Source organism: Cryptomeria japonica, chromosome 10 (genome assembly GCF_030272615.1).
Source record: "Cryptomeria japonica chromosome 10, Sugi_1.0, whole genome shotgun sequence".
NCBI lineage: Eukaryota > Viridiplantae > Streptophyta > Pinopsida > Cupressales > Cupressaceae > Cryptomeria > Cryptomeria japonica.
In genome coordinates this window covers 23,926,169-23,947,330 of record NC_081414.1, presented here as the reverse complement: position 1 = coordinate 23,947,330, position 21,162 = coordinate 23,926,169, and the positions used below count along the sequence as shown (strand labels likewise).

General features: G+C 38.4%; 1 protein-coding gene across 8 annotated transcripts in view; it reads left to right on the top strand.

The window, feature by feature from the left end:
* The window catches only part of LOC131076744 (uncharacterized), a 179,521-nt gene that overhangs the window by 22,915 nt on the left and 135,444 nt on the right, over positions 1-21,162 (top strand). For 6 of the 8 annotated variants that reach the window (XM_058014059.2, XM_058014058.2, XM_058014062.2 and 3 more), the window contains one exon: positions 14,149-14,251. The exons of the other annotated variants lie outside the window; for them this stretch is intronic. In XM_058014059.2, the coding sequence (XP_057870042.1) occupies positions 14,149-14,251 (103 nt within the window). The remainder of the gene's footprint in view (positions 1-14,148; positions 14,252-21,162) is intronic. 8 annotated transcript variants of the gene reach the window in all.

Here is a 21,162-nt window from a genome sequence, read left to right as displayed (position 1 = left end):
GAAAATCGAGAAGGATGAAGGGCGATCCCAGAGACAGGGGACTCGAGCCGAAGACTCTCTAGACAACTTTATTAAAAAAAACAAAACCGTACGGTCGTACGAGACAGTTAACTGCACGGTAGGAAAAAAAATTTGTGAAAAAAACACCACCGTACGGGGCCGTACGACAGATGACCGTACGGTTGGAAGAAAGAAAGAAAAAGCGTACGGTCGTATGACAGGCGACCGTACGATAAATTTTTTATAAAAAATGAAAAAATCGCACGGCCGTACGACAGTGACCGTATGGTCAAAAAAATTTAAAAAAAAAAAAAAGAAAAGAAAAAAGGGGACGGACCTACGGTGGGACCACCGTGTGGTGGGCCATCGGCGGTGGTAACACCGATGGCGACCACCGTGCGGTGGGACACCGGTGGTGGTAACACCGTACGGTGGACACCGGCGGTGGCGCCCGTAGCTGCACAACTCACCCACCTGCACACTCACGCGCCGAACAGCCCACAGCTGCAAAGATTAAGACGCACAACCACGCAGCGGCTCCGTCGTCAGTGGTCCGTCGTACGGTGGAGGGGTGTTGATGGCACGGGAAGGTGGCCGCACGATCGGAGGTGCCAGTGCTGTTGTTGACCGTACAGGGAGGTTGTATGGCCGGGGTGCCATCGGGGACATTATAGTGCCAAAAAAAAAACGACGACGACCAGATTTAAAATGATTCGCTGGAGTTTGAAGCCAGGACACTGGAAATTCAGAGTGGAAAAGAAGGGTTGTTGGCATCTTAAAATATCACTGAAATGCTGTGCGCCATGGACTTTCGTATGGTTTTGAGGGTTGTAAATTGGTGTTGGCCGCAGAGGCGCTGCCCCTCGACCCCGCCCTGTACTGCGACTTGGGGCGCTGCCCCAGGACCCCACGAGGGGCGTTGCCCCTTGACCCCGTTGGGGGCGTTGCCCCCAGACCCCCAGTTTATTTTGAGCTACAGAAGACCACGAGAAGTGTTGTGGTTTTCCGTATTGTGAGAAAGAAGCCTGCAGCTAAGCATTGGCGGGGAAGCCATAAGCCGTAGAGGGAGACGGATTTGGAGGTTGGGAACAAACAGAGTTTGAGGGAAGGCATTGCAGGTCCGCGCAGTTGTATGACACTAGGGAGTTATTCAGTTCAGTTTTTGGCCTTCTGGGAGTGTGGTGGAGGATTTGAGGTGTCTCCTAGCATTTGTGCCAGCGGATTGTGGCCACCTCCAGGCATGACTGGTACGCTTTGAGGAACTCGGAGTATGTCTCGGTTGGACATGAGGTTGCCTTGGTGGATGCACAGAGGGCTCGGGAGGAGCTGACCACCAAGTTGGAGGCGATAGTCGCGTGAGACTTAGTTCAGCGAACCTAGGAGTTGGATGCCGGGAGAGCAGCACGGGTGGCTATCGAGGACAAATTGGCTAGGGAGATAGTATCAATTGAGTAGCAGTTGGTGGAAGCTGAGACTGAAAAACGTGTTTTGCAGACAAGTTTGGGTTAAGCACAGGAGGACTGTGATGGCAAAGGAAGCAATATTGGTGAAATCCGCACTTGAGCATCGGATGGTAGCAGAAAAGGGTTTTCAGGCGAGGACGCAGCAAGTGTATAAGATCCGGGCCCGACTGGCGTCAGTAGTTCCTGCTGTTCATCTCTATTTTGTATTAAGTTGTTGGAGTCGACTTCTTTTCTTGGGGGGGATGATGTTGCCGGGAATAATCATTATGTTATGTTGTCATATTATGTTTATGTTGTCATCGGTAATATTGAGTTACGGTGGTCAGTTAGTTAGCCGACGGGTAGGTAGTTGGAGTCACGATGGTTGTGTCGTACCCCTTCGGGTATTATATATTGTGTACCTTTTCTTCGAAGTATCATCATGATAGTCGTGTCAAATGTAATGTTATAAGCACTTGATGTACATGGACTGTTGAATTAATATAGAGACTGGTTATTTAATGTATTTCCATTATGTTCTGTGCATTTACTTTCTGCATTTAACCGTTTACTCGAGAGGGCAAACAACGAGGGGCTCACAAGTGGTTATAAGAACCCTTGGAGTCAAGGAACCAGTTACACTCTCTATGCCAGACTCACAAGATGATATGTGTATGGGTAATGGGCTTGAAGGGCAAGCAACATGGGTCGCCAAGTCTAGCAAGGAGGTTAGAAGCAATCATTCCTTGGCTTGGTAGACAACGTACCCGCGCAATCCCCTCTCATACCTCGTATGCCAATGTCTATCTGTTTTTGCATTAGAATGGATTAGGTCTAATTATAATTGAACTTATATGTAGGTGTTTTCCCTTCCTTTTGGGTGCAGGTTTCCTTCCAAGACTACACTCATCCAATATAAGGCCTATATCTAATAGGGGACATTACACTATCTTGATGATTATCTTTGCCCCAACCAAAGAATCGGGAACTATTTGCACTATGATTATGTAGAGTCCACTCAAGACCTCCTCATCGGCTTTGAAATTTGGGTGGAATTGGAATCTCGGATTGAGGAAATAGGCAGCTACATGTAAGGGGTTGTGAAGTTGAAAGTGCCATCATTGATTAGTGATCTCCTATATGGGATGGTACTTATTTTCAAATAAACAAATCTAATGGCCTCTTCGCCCTATATGTAGCCTATTGTGGACTTTTCCCCATCAGCAGCTTGTAGTATAACAACCAAAGGCTTTGAGAATTGCGATCATTGTGAAACATTAACATAAGTACATGTGAACAAGAAAAAATAAAATGAAATGGAAATGCAAACATAAATATAATGGAAATTCACCTCTATAATCTCCTTGGCCGATTGCCAAAAAATTTGCTCATCAAATATCCAATCAACCATGTCAACTCTTGCATTGGTCTTTGCATATGACGATGTAGACCACCGCTCACTAACAAACATGCGTCTTGAAGCGGCCTTTGATTGAAGCAAAGATTGCAATGTGATAAAATTTGTTGCAAAGTGGCTTATTCTAGGATGATCCAACTTTTTGTTGTTTGTGAATTTTCTCATTAGGTTGAGGATCCAAGTATGGTTATAATTGTACTTACAAATATTTTCTTTATATACTCTATGCATGTTTTGATTCATGGAAGTTGCCAAGATCCTCCAATATGAGGTCAAGACAATGAGTAGCACAAGAAGTTAGAACAAGGAGGGGTGCCTATCCATGAGAGGTCTATATGCAACAATATAATTTGTTGCATTATTTAAACTATTTGCACTATATTCTCCTTACTCACCTCGCCCTAGGTTTTCTCCAAAGATTCACAAAGGAATTCAACATTATTTGTGTTTCCTAAAAAATCAATTAACTTCAAGAGCACTTTGTCACGCGAGAAAGAAACAAAACCAGCAATTCAGTAAATTAGAAATTAAAAATCTTAATAACGAAATCAATGGATTCCATGAAGTACAATTACCTATTGAAGAAATAAGAGTGTTCAACAATGTTTTATTCTTTCTGTCAGTCCAACCATTAGTCACGATGGTGCAATCCTTTTTTTTCCCATGTCATGCTATTCATCAAATTTGTCTTTCACATCAGCCACCTTTTGACTCAAAATGGATCTTTTTATCTTGCCGTCAACAGGGGCTTTGAACTTTCTTCACAAACAATAATGGCATCTATCATATTTTTCCAATAAGGAGATATACAAGAAGTAAAACCAACAAAATAAGTATTCTAAATTTATAGTTTAACTCTAAAATCTACAATGCTACATGCCTCTAAATGCAAAAATTCAATAGACACTAAATTTAAATAGACATTTAAAAAAAAAAAGAAAATAATTATCTAGTTGAGGGAAATGAAATGGTACAATAGAATCAAAAGTTGTCAATTGCACTTCTCGTGGTGTCATGCTTATCTCTGTTCCAACCCATGCTCTCAATTGATGGTTGGGCACCTAGAGTATCGTGTGGAACAAAATATGAATCTAAAGTAGATGAAGATTCACAAATTCTAGGTCCAATACCTACATTGCCATTGCCATTGCCATTGACACTACAACTACTTAAAAATTTAGGAAATGGAGGAATCGAAGAAGTATTTCCACCAATGATTTCTAGTTATTCTCATTGCCTCATTCTTAATTCTTTTTGTTGCTAAAAAGTCTCTAATTGACTTTGCGTTTTGTGTATAACTTCAAGTGGCACTAGTGGGCTGGTTTAGCATCACAACATGATATATGTGCAAGGTGATATTGAATCAAGTAATTCCTCCTCAAAACATTTTTGTTTTGCAATGGATACATGTTATCTCCTTTTTTTGGCCCCAAGAATGGCATGTTTCCTGCAAGAATATTTTCTAGTTGGGGTCGACATTGCGATTGAAAATTTGGAACTATTTAAGTATGCTACAATAAAATATAAATGGAATTCTTTTATAGTTTTTAATTAAATAATTAACAATAGTAATAAATAAATAAATAAATAAACTGTTGGTTGAAAATTTTGTACTCTTGGGGAAATATACAAAATTGTGGTTTCAACCACAACACACGAATAAAAACTCTCCTAATTAAGGGAAGGCTCCCCCTATCTAACTACAACTTGGAAAATAAAATGGGATGGGACAACAATCTTTCTTCTTTTTTCAAGAAAGACAATATCCTTTTCTCTTCACAGAAAATGATAGCGATTGAATAACAGCAGTAACCACTTTCAAGTGAAATAAGACAAAGGAAATGAAGTTTCCTGAAAGCGCAAAGACTTCCGTCACTTCCTTCGGGACGGGACAACAATATCAAGCTCAAAAACTTGACTATTGGAAGTCCTATCTACCCTTTGCTATACTAAATTTTTACAACGAATAAAAGATAACAGCTCAAAGACTGAAATAATCTATTCTTTTAACATAAAGACAAGAATTAATCCAAGCTCAAAGACTTGCTGCTATTTCTTATCAAACAGTAATTTTTCCTCAAGAATTGACGCAAGCTCAAAGACTTGCTGCTCCTTCAAGAGAGTTTCCTATTTTAATTAATCTTCTCTACTTGCAGCTCAAAGACTTCAAATCAGATTGGACTAAGCTCCTTTAGAAACACTTTGCATAGAAAAAATAAAAAGATTCAAACTCAAACATGTAGCTCAAAGACTCAAAACATGAGTAATCCTTCTTTCTTATTCTTCAAAACCTTCAATTCACATACATAAGCTCACAGACTTTTTGCTGTAAATTTGGCAGAGTTTTTGCTTGCTTTCCAAAAGATATATTTACAATGGACCTCTCAAGTATTTATAGAAGAGGAGCCTTGAGAAAAAGGTGGGAGGATCCTAACTAACTTGAGAGATTCTCTCAACCACCAAGACTCATTCAATAAATAACTGAGACTTCATTAACTAACTAAGAGTTACTCTAACTAACTAAGACTTATTTCAACTACAGTCCTAATCAGACACAACTTGTAGTTGCCTTACATGTAATTACAAAAGTGCAAGTAATGTGTAACTTGCATTTTACAAAAAATACTTTTACATGTAACTTGTCAGAACAAAATTACAACTAAAGATTACAAAAGAGGGAAAATTCAACTAAGTGTTGAAAAACACTTAACTTGAATTTTGTGAAGACACGAATCCTTGAAATTTCCGGATGCTCGCTTGTAGTTCCTCGGGATTCGGTTCATGGGTGTTCTTAGCAACAACCATAGTCTTCACAATAGTGTCGTGACAGCGGAGGAGTGCGGAATTGTTTTTATCCAGGATAGACTGGATAAGGCTTGGTGTTTCCTCAATGCTTGAATTGAAGCTGCCGAAAATTGTTCGCTCCTCCATTCATTATGAATCCTCATCTGTAAATCAGCAAGAACTTCTTCTTCTGGAATCAGCTCTCCATCTTGACTTACTATATTGCAAGAGGCCCTTTCACAATGTGAGACAATACCTCGATAGACTTCATCCCGGAATCTCCTTGCATCACTGATCTCCTCAATGAGGGATTTAAGAACAAGGGTCTTGTTTTCCATGAGTTCTTCAAATTCCAAGTACATGACCTTGGAAGAGATGATGGCGTGCTCTTGCAAAATACTCAGCTGTTGTTGGGGCCAGATTGCCAAACTTTTCTCAACACTTTCCAGATTCTTTTTGAAAGTGTTAGAAGTCTGATCCAGTTTCTCCTCAATGGTTTCCAACTTAGACATTATTTGAAAAATGTCTTTTACCACTTGTACACATTGATCATGAAGCTGATCAACCCAGGAATCCAGTGCTTGTACTTTCTGAGCAGCCCTTTCCACTCCACGAATCGATTCTTGGGAACCAGAAGAACCTATGGAGTTACTCCCTTCAGCAGCAGGTTTTGTGATTTTATGAATGGCTGCCATGAGCTGTCGGTTTTCTTCTTCTAGCTTGTCTTTCTTCGCAAGAAGATCTTCACACCTTTGCACTAGTGAAGCAACAGAAAACTGAGCATCATGTTTAATGACCTCATGTGTTTGCTTGCCCAATTCTACCCTTGTAACCTTATAATCAACAGCTGACATTTCATCAAGTGGTTTATCTGCAATAGGTTCCACAATTTCAGCTACTTTCATCTTGTTGCTATCAACAGTTACCCTAGAGATAGTCTTTGCCTTCTTAGCAACTTTGGATCTGGACTGTTTGAGTTGCTGGTAGTCAAAGGCATCAGGTGAGATCTCTTGCTTCTTCCTTTTTGGGGTGAAAGAACTAAGCCATGGAGGCAAAGTCATCAACTCACTTCCAGTAGCAACCGTAGGCAAAGGAGAAGCAGTTTCTGTTTGAATTACCGTGGTCACCCTGGGAGGAATATCTGTTTGAATGGCGACCACGGTTTGCTCAGTTACCAATGGACATGAAGATTGCCTCATGAATTCTTCAAAACCAGAAGTGGAAGTATCAATTTCTGATAACTGAATGCAAGTGGGATTATCTTCAGGAACATTCAACACACTTTCTCGTTGTCGATCAGGAGAAGGCTCGTATGCTGAAATGGGAACTGCATTCTGAGGAGACTCATCTACGAGCAAATCAGGAGGAGAAAGAGGCGTCTCAATGGAAACTGGAGGAATGACCTCGTGAGGCGAGTTTGAAACTGGAGACGTAGGCGCATCGTATTGCTGCCCCTCTTCTGGATTATCCAGATCGATCACCCGAACATGGAATCGTGATTTCTCCTTCCCATGAGTAGTCGTCTCTTTAGGAGGAAGCACTACTGCACGACTAACTCGTAACTTGATCCTTGTGCCTGAAGATGAAGCGCCCTCCTTGTTATCAGTCTGAATCTCAGACTTCCGTCCAAGAGGCCCTGTAGAATCATCTTCTTTACCAACCTTGATTTTGATAAGTCTAACAGCATTACTTTTCAGCCATGCGTTAGTGTTGGCCAAGATAGGCTGAAATCTGTCAAGGATGGAGACGCACTCCTTGTGTGACCATTGGATCAAAGGAAGTGGAGCTTCCTCAACCCTTCGTGAAGTGTATTCAGGATCAAGTATATGCCCGTCATCGATCATCCCTTGTGGGATATCCGCCGAGTTTAAGTCAACAATTTGCTCAACAGTGAGCCTGCAGTAATCCATCTTCAGAACTTCGGCTTCCGTGCGGAGATCTACCCAGATGTCTTCAATGCGATGAACATGCACAAAGGATTTCTTGATCTTCTCCTTCATACCTCTATAATCAAAATCAGCTCTAGGTTTGAACCTCTTAAGCTTGATTTCCTGCAATTCAGCCTCCATGGCCTTAGCCTTCACAGATGTGACAAGGGAGTATCGACCAATTTTCAATGGGTTTGTGCTAGAGATCCTCATTCCGACCTTGTGTCTAGTAGATTGAAAAGTATGAACAGCCATGATCTGTCTTCCCAACTCCATAAGAATTATCTTATCGGTTGGGTATCTTGGAAGCATGTATGGCTGACCATCATAGCATCCAATCCTCATATAGGTGAAGGTGGGAAATTGCAGGAACAAACACCCATACTCAGACACCTTGACGCATGCCTCATCTGATACTCTTTTGTTTCTGAGATCCACGTCAAACTGACACATGAAATATCCGAAGAATGCATCTTGGACTCTTCTGAAATGCAGTCTGCTAGGTTTCAATGGCAATTGGTCATAATATTCCCAAACTGGTATAAGCGAGCGATCACCCTTGGTAGAAAGACTTGGAAAGTGTCTAAGTGACGCTGCTAAATATACCAAATAAGAATTCATGAAGAAGGTCATAGTGGTAGGAACTGCTGCAAGTTGTTCGCACAAAGCATCGCTGATGATTTCACCCCATGAAATGTGATGCGACTGCCGTATGAACATAATGAATTGATACATCCATGGCTCAAAGACATTGGAGTGCTCAAGGCCCATCATCCTGCTGAGAAGAGTGATGGTGTCTCCTATCTCCCACTTGAAATCACAACTGTACAACTTTGCCCATCTTGAGAGGGAAGGACGTGGCTCTTGGATCCACCTATTGATGTGTCGCTTGCAATCTTTTTCCCTTTTTACATAATACTCTACTGCATTTTCTTTGGTGATTTCCATATAAACAGGTGCAGGAGGTATTTTGAAGACCTTCTCGATTGTATCCGCATCAAGACGAATTATAGCTTCACCATCATCATTTTTAATGACTTTTGACTCTTTGTCAAAATGATGGGCTCATGCAAAAACGAACTCAGGGTCTAGGGCAGCCACTGGGAAAGAAGATGCATGATGGATATGGCTGTCCAACAACCGCTGCGAGTTGTTATCCTGTGGATCTTCTACCTTGTTGATGAATTCTGCCATATCAACGTGCCCTATTTCCGTGTCCCTGATGCGATCCAAAGGAGAAGAAACCTGGGAAGGTGCAACCTCATTCTGGTATTTGTCATATTTGTATTTCATTTTCTTTGGAGTTGGAGATGCCGGCAAATCTAACATTGATTGTGAACCTGGAATGCTGTGATGAAGACTTAAAAGAGTTAAGGCAACATCATAGTCAGCTTCAAATATCATTCTTCCTTTTTCAAATGGGTAAAACTTTGATTTCTGAATTTCACAGTTTTGTGAGAGGAAGAGGGGAGATATGTAGAAATTGGAAAATCTTGATTTTGACCAATTTCGGATCTTGGGAGGATTTTCGCAAGTATACAAGTTGAAAAGGACATACATGCAATCGGGGTTTTAAAACCCGAATACAAGTACACTTGTAAATTTGAAAATGGAGAAATGGACGAAAAACGAGATTTTGACTTGCAGGAAATGATGGAAATGGAAAGTACGGATATGGGGAACATGAATGGATAGAAATGGGAATATCCGGGAAAGTCATTTTCATGAAAATGGGAAGAACTCTTCAACATGTAATCTGGTTTTTAAAACCCGAATTTGCAAGGGAGGGGTATTTCACACTTTTCAACTTGGAATTTTAACCAAAAATGATTAAGTTCCTTAACCGTAGGGCAAGAACAAGAATTTCCAGCGAACTTGTAATCGAGATTAAAAATCCCGAATACAAGTTAAGAGGGAATTTTGGGAAGAACAATGCAATTCAACAATTGCATATCAAGGGGAAGATTTCTTTCACAAAAACCAATTTTTGGGGGAAGAACAACATATGCCAAAAATGCAACTAATAACGAAAAATAAAGAAAACAAGAAAAAATAAAATGAAGGGAAGAAAGGAAAGAGAACATACCTTTCTTAAAAAATGCAAAATGCTTCTCCAATAATGTAACAATTCTTGGAATGAAGAAGCAAAACTGGTAAAAAGGAGCAATCCGGAATGTCAAACCATTTACATGTTTTTGCAAGAATGTCTTATATGGCAGCAAAATGCAAACTTGGAGGCACAAGAAGAGGGCAAATCTTCCTGAAATCCCAACGCCTTAGAATGGAGAGCAAAAACGATTCCTCTCATCAAAGATTCGTGGCATTTAAACCCTTCAAATTTGTAGCCAAAGGAATCACGTTTTTGCAAAAAACGTGGTATTCAATGCTTCATCAATGGATCATTAAATGGCTCGAATCTTATCCCAAACTCCACACCTAGGTGAGAGAGGGCAAAACGCTTAAGGAGATTGCAAATTTATGGAGTAAAAAACGCCCAAAATTTGGATTAAAAGAACCATGCGTTTGCTGATCTAGGGCAAAGAACCAGTCAATATAACCTCCATTTGGCGTGAAAGATGTTCATGATTGCATGAGAATAGGGTAGAAGCAAAAACGCCTTTACTCCCTAAAAAATCTCCACAAAAAATTGCTTTGAAATCTTCAACAAATCGATTTTTCATGCAAATCGGGTTTTGGGAGACAAACAACAAGTTCGAATTACCCAAAATCATGCAAATCAGGTTTTGGGAGACAAACAAGAAGTTTTATTTTCACTTTTTCCACTTACAAGCCAAAATCGGGTTTTTTAAGACAAATGACAAGTTTAGAAACTCACTTTTTCACTTACCAAGCCAAAAACGGGATTTTTTGGACAAATGACAAGTTTAAAAATTGTCAAAAATGCACTTGCAAGGCAAAATCGGGTTTTTTGGAGCAAACTGCAAGTTTAAAATACTTGTAAAAGGGAAATAAAATCCCTACAACAAGTTAGAAACACTTGCACATATGTAATGGGGATTTAAAATCCCTATTACATGTAAAAACCATTAAAGTAGGGGTTTTTTGAACAAACTGCAAGTTTACTTGCAGTTGAGTCAAAAAATCCCTATTTTAACTAAAAATGACCAAAAAACAATAAAAAGATAAAAACATCAAAGGGGAAACTTAAAATAAATTACAAGTGACATATTTGAAATAAAAGTGCATATGTAATTGGTCAAAAATTCCCCTACAAAGACCAAAGCAATGAATATCTCCACCTGCAGTTGGGGTTTTAAAACCCGAAATTGAAGGAAAGGCATAGCAAACGAACCCAGAATTGGACGAAATTCGAAATGTAGTTCGAGAATGGACTGAGGATTAAGCCAATCCAAGGATTAGTCGAAATTTTGCCTTGGGAAGCGTGCCACAGAGTAATTTTTTTCATTTTTTCATAAAAATTTCACCGTAGGGGTCCTTCATTTTTGGAAACAAAAATGAGGACAACATAAATAAACAGCTAGAGTTTGTAGCTATAAAATCTTGAAAAAAATAAAATAGTTAGTGCTTCTTTTTTTATCTATTAACCTAAAATGAAAAAATAAATAAATGTAGAGCATAATGGAAATTAAAAAAAAAAGAAAAAAAAAACTTCATAGTATGATCTTACCTCTTCAAATTTGCTCCAAAATGATGATAGGCAGCTCCAAAATAATGATGGGTTCTTCCAAATCCTCCTTAGGCTCCTTTGGGTGCATCAAGGGCCACTACAAACCTGCCCTAGTGATCTTCAGTCACTGTTTCTTACTCAACCAACTTTTTTCTCTCCAATGACATTTTTTGGTTCAAAAGCTAGTTTTTCGTTCCTACTTGTGTTTGGAAACAAATGAACGTGTTTTTAGGGTGTAAGAGATGATTTGAAGGTTTTTGTTTCAACAGTTTCTGAGTCTAGTCGATTGGACTTGTCGGTTTCAACAAGTTTGGCAGACTTAGTGTGTCTTCTAGATTGTCGATTACTAGAGTCTCAAGCCCCCAAGACTTGATCAGGGTCACTTGTCTTGGGATTCGTAGAGTCTTGGTGAGTCCAAGTGAGTCGTGTAATACTAACTTTCTATAGCTAAGCCATGCTAAAGATTCCATTGCTAAATTTTTGAAACAAAAAGGTTAGTAATGAAAAAAATAAAAATATATTAATTTGGACTGAGCCTCAAAATAACTACACTAACTACACTTACAATCATAACTAAATTATTTGGTTTAAAATTTTAATATTTTTCTATATTTTGAATATTGTTTATTTTTTGTATGGCTATACGGTATACCCAAGTCACATTGGATGTGGGTTTAAAAAATTGCGTTAACTATTGTGCCAAACTCAGGGAAACTACTAACAACCCTCGTAACCCTTACTAATTTGTATATATTGTGTATTTTTTTGGTATGGTTGTACCCAAGCCATATTGAACCTGGGTTTAAAATAGAATTAGTGAACTATTGTGCCAAATGCAGGGAATATTTATTTGGGTGAACTGCTGTACTGGAACCTAAATTCAAATTTGAACCAGCAAATTAGTTATAAACTAATGGAGATAGTTATGGCAGATTTATTATTGAATGGATTGCCTGGGCATTGTGGTTTTGCTTGCCATGCATTAAGATGATGGTCCTTATTTTTTCCCAATTCCTTTGACCACTCATGACCATACTATTACTATCTTTTGGATGCAAGAAAGAATGGGCTAGTAAAGGAAGGTAATATCTAAAATTGAAATGGGAACAAACTTCAATGCTACCGAAGGACAATGACAGAGGAAAAGTAACCTTTTGTTATCTTTTCCTAACGATGGTTCTTAGTAGATTTAGAATCTTGCTAGTTTTTCTTTTCTTTAAGCAACAGTTAGGGTATTTATTCTGGAATTTGAAAGGATTGCCCGTGTTGTCACTTAAAATATAAATAGATTATAAAGGTTCGGGTCCTTTTTCTATGGAGTAGGGTTATAACTTATATCTCAACTGTGAACTGTGAAGTAATTTACAGTGTTTCTCTATGTTAGGGGTTTGGGGGATGGCAGGCGGGATGGTTCATAAAATAATTTCTAAAATTCATGTCGAATTTTTTGACAGAAAAATAAATAATATTGACCTAAAAATAACATAAACAAACCAAAATAGTTAGTACGATAAAAAGTGATTGATTCCGTAATCCATCTAATAGACTGATGATTGTGGAAATAAGATGAAGTATGATTTATACTGAGAGATGCCAAAAGAGAAATGCTGCATCATGCCTGCTACGTAGGTACATTAAGCAACAAGCTTAGAAATTGGAGTCATCATTCACTTCACATCTTGGAAATTGCTCCCTCTCTTTCTCTCTCTCTCTGTCTGTCTATCTCTCTCTGCCTTTTTCCTTCTCTCATTTGGTGAGTGCAAAACAAAAATGTGCAAGGGTTTAAAATGTCATTTTGGGTTGTGGAGTCTTGATGGGTCCTTTTTTATGGTTTATTTGTTTTAGATTGCTTTTTATTTTATTTTTTGTTGTTTTTTATGTATTTGATGGAGGAGGTGCTTTTAAATCCCTGGGATGTTTAGATACCAGGGAGTCCCCAGGACATTCTCCCTTTTAGGGTACAACCCCAAGAATTTCAAAAAAGGTGGATGGGATAGAGACTTCTTCTCAAAAAACAAGGGATGTCCTTGGAATGTTACCCTTTTTGGGGAATCTTCTGAAAAAGAGGGTGGGAAGGGGACATCCCTCAAAGTTCCCAAGTCCTTGTGATTTCTGGAATGTCAACTAGACCCCACAGGGAAGGAATATTATTAATTTATACCGTTAATAGCTACCTGAAAAATAAGTTCAGACCTCAAGACCAGATGTACGGTAGAAGAAAAATATGGTGTGAATAAAAAACAATTGTTTCTTGGTTGCAAATATATTTCTGGACAATACAGAGGAAATTGCTTGGGATGACATCCAGAATTATGGATGTTTCAAAACAACCATGGTGTACTGTCAAATGGAACCTTGAGGCAAAGTATACTAGGATGATAAAAACTTAGGAGGCCAAATTGAATATCAATAGAAAGTTTGCTCAAGGCACTCCATTATGATGATACTTACATTTCCTGATTATAGTAGATTTGCCATTTGAGACTATGCATGATTTTGAGAACTTTTACACAGACCCAATAGATTTTGGTCTTGGGACCAGCATCTATTATCTTTGACATGCCTTACATGCTAAATACTCTACTCTTGTGATTTGCTTCATTGAAGGATGTTTATGATAACATTGTAGCACCCTTTGAATAATCATGTGTTCCTCTGTTTAACCAGGCATTCAGGGTGGGTTTAAATGTTCGTCTTCCGTCCTTTCTTGTTGATCTCTTAGGAGTCTGGACAATTTCATGCCGCTAAATGTTTTACGAATAAGACGTCTACACCTTTTTGTTGAAATATGTCTAGTCATATATATTCATAATGAAATTCTGCAGAGATAATTTATCTAAGTGGAAGGTCAAAGGATTCAAAGATGTCTAATAACTCACTTACAAGAGACTCAATGTTAAGTGTGTTTCTTTTTCCTACTATTTTTAGGTTCATTATGATGAGGGTGAATTACCAGAAAAGAAGACAAAGGAAAAATGGGCTTGTGCTGAGATCCTTTGTTATCTGATTGCACTGAGCGCAAATTGGTTGGGTAAGTCTTTTTCACATATACTGGACATTTAAACTTAAGAGCAGCTTATTTAATAAGTGGGATAAAACTTATATTAGTAAATTTTTTAAATTTTATATAGATAATATTTGTTCTAAGCAGAATCTTCAGTATACGCTTTCTACATGATATCGTCAACTAGTCTTCTCTTTAAATGTCAGCAGAGGATTTGCTTATTTGATCAATCCATCTTGCTCAGCTTTTTGTCTCCCTGTCTTTCTTATTTTTTGTGTGGATCTTTGTGCTGATCTATTTCTCTATGGTACAATTATAATGTATAATTACTTGCTCTAGTTTACAACTTTCATTTTACTTTGTTTATAGATGCTATAGGTGAAAGTTTGCTATCAGATTGGTACACTTTGGCTGCATATGATGTGGGCTATAGGTGAAAGATAGCTATCGGACTGGTACACTTTGGCTGCATGATGTGGGCCTAGGCCCTCAAAAGGCTTTAACAGTTTATACTCTTGAACTTTTCTCTGGCTCGAACAGAAACATTATTCAATTCAAGGGGGCTTTAACACCGAGTAACTAATTAATCTGTAAAACGTTGGAATTTCATATTGTTAAGTCCATTGTGAATTAGGCTTGGTGACTCCAAATGTGCCTTATGCAGTTAAGACCTTGAACTCTTCAGATGTGGTCTAGCATAGACTGTAGAACTCTGAAATATAACAAGGCATAAACACAGAGTAGAAGTGTTAAGCCTGGTGTATAACTTGATCTGCTGGCTCCAAATTTTCATTGTAGGCTTTGTATGGTTAGTTTTCATTTTGTATGTTGAATGTTGTGGATTTTTTTAGGATGATGTTGATAGTTATGCATGCAGTGATATGCAGTTCAAAAACTTATTGAAAGCGTCTAATTATTTTAGAAAAATTATGTGTACTGGTAGTTATTCACAAACCAACAATTTTTGAAATAGGAGAACATCCAATAGGTGAGCCAGCATTGGTTGGAGTACCAATTCAATTTAAAAAAAATGGCCAACTAAGCTCAACCACTTGCCACTTTAAGAGGTCAACCTTTAATAGTGTTTCGTTGCAAAACTTACCCCTACAACAACTTATAAAGAACAAATTGCCGTATATTTAGTGGGACAGATGTCACCTTAAAACCTAGAACATTAATGATACGAAGTTGGAGACGAGGGTCTTCATTAAAGATGAAAATTGTGGGTATTTCTATTTCCTCATTAAAGAATTTGAGAGTTTGCACCTCAATAAATTAGAATTTCTGTGAGAGCCTTGCTTTTGCAACTGAAGCTTTTCAAAACAATATTGTATCATCAATAAATTGCAAGTGGATTATAGAAGGAAAGGACAACACCAAACTTACTCTAGAAATGTCACCATTTGCGCACGACATTTGCAAGGAGTAGTTTGGAGCCTTGGCCATCAAGATAAACAAATAGGGGGGAGAGAGGGTCACTGTAATGAAAACCTTTGGAATTTGTCACTGTAATGAATACCTTTGGAATTTGCTGAAGAACCTAGCTAGATTGCCATTCATTGAATTGGAGAATCAAGCACTAGTCACGAAACACAAGGCCCAAGCAATTCACTTAACAGGAAACCAAATGTGGTAAGCGCCTCTTACAAAAAATTCCAGAAAACCTTATCATAAGCTTTAACAGTATCTAATTTATTAATCATTCCTTTTTCCTTCCATTCTTCAAAGAATGCAAAACATTGCGAGTATCTACAAAGGACGAGAGTTTGACTTTTCAGGAATCAAGGCCAAAAATGTAATTAGAACTCCTTTCAGAGCTTTTCTAATTAGAGATTCATTAACCACAAATGTAATATCTTTACCCAACAAATCCGAAAAGGACTGAATAACACTGCTTGGAACACATTTGGACTTTCTTTTCCTCTTCTGGTCATATCATTAACAATACAAATGATTCAGTGTGGGCAATCAAATGTCTACATTGTTTTGCACTAATTAAGGAGGCAGATTTTGTAGGACTTACCTCAAGAATTCAATACTTTCGTTCACCCAATTTGACAATAACATTGTGTTGTCTTGACTCATAGGCACTATGACGTTGATACATTGTGTAGTCCAAGGGTGCTACTTCATAGACAACCTCATCTTTAAATGGCTTGATAGAATAAGATAAGCAACACTGTTTACTTACTTGTATATCTTGCCCTTGGCTCACCCAGCCCATGGAATATGGGTTTGGGTGAGGTCTAGGATGATAAAAAATTCCATACACTATTGAATCCAGAAACATAATACTGACAAGTCCAATCTCTTAACAGCTTCAGCAAATATATTTTCTTTTGACTCCCACTATCAACTGTGAAGTGTAGAGTCCTTCCATTCACCACATTTGTGAATGAAATAGATGTTCATTATCTTCTCGGGGTATGATTTTCGCAGTGGCAACAATGGCATATGGTTCTGCTTCAATAATTGTTTCACCACCTTTTTGTTCAAAGGGGTTTGTAGGCAATGTATCAGCTTCTTGCTCCACTTCATATGTTTCTGCCATCAAAGTTTTAGTAGCCTTCCAATCCTTAATACTATGTTGAGAACTTTTGTGAATTTCACACCACATAACTGTTTTCTTCAATGTTCCATAAAGTTTCCTGACGGGGGGGGGGGGGGGGGGGGACTGTTGATGTGTTTTTAATGCACATGCGAAAACATAATAAAATACCCAAAAGTATCTTATCCTCTCTTGAACAAAATCTCTCAAATGCTGAAGATTAGCTTAAGGATCACTTGAGAAGACTCCAAGGTTCATGAATGTAGGGTCACTACGTGTGGATAAACTCAGTTGGGTGATGTGATTATGCTGGAATCACAAGGGGACTTACATTCGAATGCCTGAATGCTTGGTTTGCTGGAACTTGATCTTATCTACTCAGCTGAGAGATCAAACAAAAAAAAAAAGAAAAAAAAAGAGCAAAAGAGATGGGGTTTAAGAAGTCTACAGTACTCCTAAAGCCTAGAATGTAAGAAGATGAGTGAATGACTAGATGGAATCCTACTGGGCAAGGTCTCACCATCAACCCGAACAATTTGACACAAGCTCAGTGCAATCTTCTAAGGACGTTTCAAAGATTCTCAAATCATTACCATCAAACATTGCTCACCATTCAGGTTAATGCATAACAATTTGAAGTTAAGCTCATATCATTCCAGTTGACCACGCAAGACACATTTCCAATCAGTAAGAGGCTAGTGGTATGGACTAGGCTGATTCCACATGAATACATTCAACAAATTCCCCCATTCAATCTAATTTATTTATCATCTAACATGAAGATCCAACAAGAAACCATGCATATTGTAAAGAAACAACACACTTCACCATAACTTCAATGAAAATGGAGTTCATTTACAACTTAGGCAACAATTTCTGCCTTCTCCTCCTACTCTACACTTATTGCTATTCTATTCTCCAAAACTATCTATCCTTCTATTGCTATTAACTATTAGCTAAGTATTAACCTTTACAAATGAAGAGCTTGAGCTTTTATAGAAAGTTCATTTACAATGAATGGCCAGGATTGATTCTCTATCAATGGCCAAGATTTTACAATGAAAACCCTAATTAGGGTTTGTTACAACAAACTCAGTTCTGGCCAATGAAATAATTACAACATTTTGGCATGACCAATAGATAACAAGGGCAGGTGCCTCGGAGTTTGTGCCATCACTGGTGAGTCAGGTACATTGCATCTAGACATGTTGAAGTGGAACTTCTCAGATTGGCGGGTGGTGATTGGTATGATGACTAGGATTCGACCTTCAACTTGCATTTTGTAAGCTTGATAGATCATCATGAATGGATATTTCTTGATACTCAACATTATCCAACTTCCGTGACGATGATGATGATCTTCAAACTTTGATTAAATCTTCTGAAAGTATGCTCTTGAGGACTTCAATCATAGATGTGCAAGGTGTAGATCTTGGTTTTGAAGTATTGATGTGCCTTTGATGTCACCATTGTCCCCCTCCTTCGGAATTCCTTGTCTTGTGACTCCTTGGTGCTGTGAGAGTTGATGTTGTAGTTCATGTCTTTGTGTAGGTGAGTGCTTCTTTTGTGATCTCCTTATTTCTTTCTTCATCTCCTGCAAAACAAACAAGCAAGTATCAAATACACTAGATACATAGATTTAATAAGAGCATATGAAGAGAATTCGCCCTCATGAAGGGACACTTGAAGTTATTTTTCATTCTTAAAGAGGAGCTCTTGAAGATTACTCCACTCTTGATGCTCATTAAGTTGCTCGTGTCTTTTGAACTTGCTCTCCTCCATTTTCTTGAACTTTGCTCATACCTTTGGATTTTTGAACTTCGTTGATGTATCTCATTTCCTGAAGTCGCCTATGTGTATTGATTTTTGAAGTTGGCTCTTCATGCTCTAATCTTGAAGTCGCTCATATACCTTGACTTTTGAAGTCGCTCACCTTACTAAGATTATGAAGTTGCTAATGTAGATCAAATCATGATATTTGCTCCTGTGGGTCTCTACATGAAGTTCGCTCCAAATCTTGAACTCATGAAGTTTGCTCTCGAGTGTTTGAACATGAAGTAAGTGCTCTCAAATTTCCTTCATTCCTCCACTTTCAACATGAAGTTCACTCATGTGTGCACATTGATGAAGTTCGCTCCAAATCACCAACTCATGAAGTTCGCTCCAAATTCTCAACTCATGAAGTTCGCTTCAATTTCTCAACCCATGAAGTTCGCCTTTGTATGAAATTTGTTCCATTTCCTTGATTCATGAAGTTCGCTCCAATTTTCAAACTCATGAAGTTCACCTTTGTAGGTCAATTTGTGATGCAAGCTTAAATATGAAAGTCGCCTTAAGGGGTGTGCACATGAAGTTTGCTTCTCTCACATGGCTTATTCGCTTGTCTTTCTCAACTCATGAAGTTTGCTTGAATGAAAATCGCTCCATTTCCTTGACTCATGAAGTTCGCTACAAATCCTTCAAACATGAAGTTCACTCCAAATCTTGAACTCATGAAGTCTCTTCAAATTCTCAACTCATGAAGTCGCTCCAAATGTTGAGTTCATGAAATTCACTCCAAAAGTGCAACTCATGAAGTTTGTTGATGTGCAATGATCCTTGAAGTTTGCTTCAAACTAAACGTTTTCAAACCTCTTTTGTTTCTCCATCATGAAATTCGCTCATGCTCCATAAAAGGTGGAGTTCGCTCCAAATTCTCAACTCCTGAAGTTTGCTCCAAATGCTCAAGTCATGAAGTTTGCTCCAAATTGTTAAGTCATGAAGTTCGCTCCAAATTGTTAAGTCATGAAGTTCGGTCTCTTGACCTTGAGGGTGAAGTCTCTCCTGAGGTTGAGCTTATGAAGTGGATTTCAAATCAAGACCGAACTCTTCTTTGCTCACTTTCGCTTACTTTCTCAGCTTCAATACATGGTAACTTGCTCAACATGAGATCTTAGAGTGAATTTTCGCTTTGTGGGAGAAGTGCAAGAAATTCGTTACACAAGGAGTGTTCATGAAGTCAAGTTCGTTCCTTTTAAGAGGAGTACTTGAATTGACCTTCAAATTAGCAATCCTTCCTTACTCATGATTGAACTCATCATATCTAGACTTTGCAAACTTACTTCACACTCATGCAAGACTATTCACCTGACTCCCTGCCTTTTGAGCGCCTATACCTCCCTAATGCAAAGGCTAATAGCTAAGGACATCAAACACTACCTAGAAAGCAAAAAAAAGGGGGGTCCCCATTTTTGATGGGGCGATGTGTGAATACCTCACAACAGGGACGAAGGGCCTAAGTTTGGGGATGGTGGGGGGGCGTTGATACATATACAGTACTTAAAAAATTAGTTATAGAAAGATGTGTAAGGAATAAGTATAAGAACTGTAAATGAAACTTTGCCACCGTATGTAAAGTTGACACTAATAAACGTTAAAAACATGAAAATGATTGCATTGAATCCAAAACATTAATAATGGTGGGCAAAGTTTTGAAACTTTGGGAGTAAAGTGCAAAACGAGAATAAGTATAAGAATTGCAAATGAAACTTTGGCATACAAAGTGAAGTTTAAGGTTTTAAACTAATAAACATAGAAAACATGGAAATGATTGCATAAACAATAAGAATGGTGAGTGGAGGTTTGTGGTCAAGGTAGTGCCTCTTGCAAGGGGTCTTGATTGTAGCTTTGACTATAAATATGTAAAGATTTGCAACAAGTGATATGCATTATGTAGATTTTTATGATCATGATTCTTCATTGGCCTATTACTTGCTTAGACTTGTACTTTGATGGGTGTTTGGGGGCAACTCCAAAATGAGGTAGAGAGGGGATAGAGGAAGATTAGTAGGGAGAAAGTAGAGAGAGATTAGTAGGGAGAAAATAGAGAGTGAGATAGAAAGAGGTAGAGAGGGGATAGAGGATGATTAGTAGGGAGAGACATAGGTCTAGAGTTCGAGGGAGATAAAGAGAGTGAGATAGAGAGAGTGAGAGAATGCTGATAGGAGCTTGCTGATTATTGAAATTTGACTAAGTCTGAAAATCTATAAATCTTCTAAAACCTAGAATCTACATTATAACTCCTAGAGATCTGAAACGACTTTCAAACACCCTACATATACATGAAATATAACTTAAAGTATAAGAAATGTGTCTTATACTTAAATGTTTTATTTCATGTATATATTTTGATGAAGATATTGAGATTTACTTGAGGACAAGGATGCCATTTTCACAAAATTTTCACCATTTTTTGTTTTACGACCGAGTTTCTAAGTGGAGGCTATGGGAGCTTCCTAGGCATCCCTGGGAGGCTAGGGGACTCCTAGGAGTCCCCCCCGTCTCGGTGGTGTCTCGGCTGTGGTGGCCGTTCAACGGTCGTCCTTGCATCCCTAGAACATCCCTGTCCTAG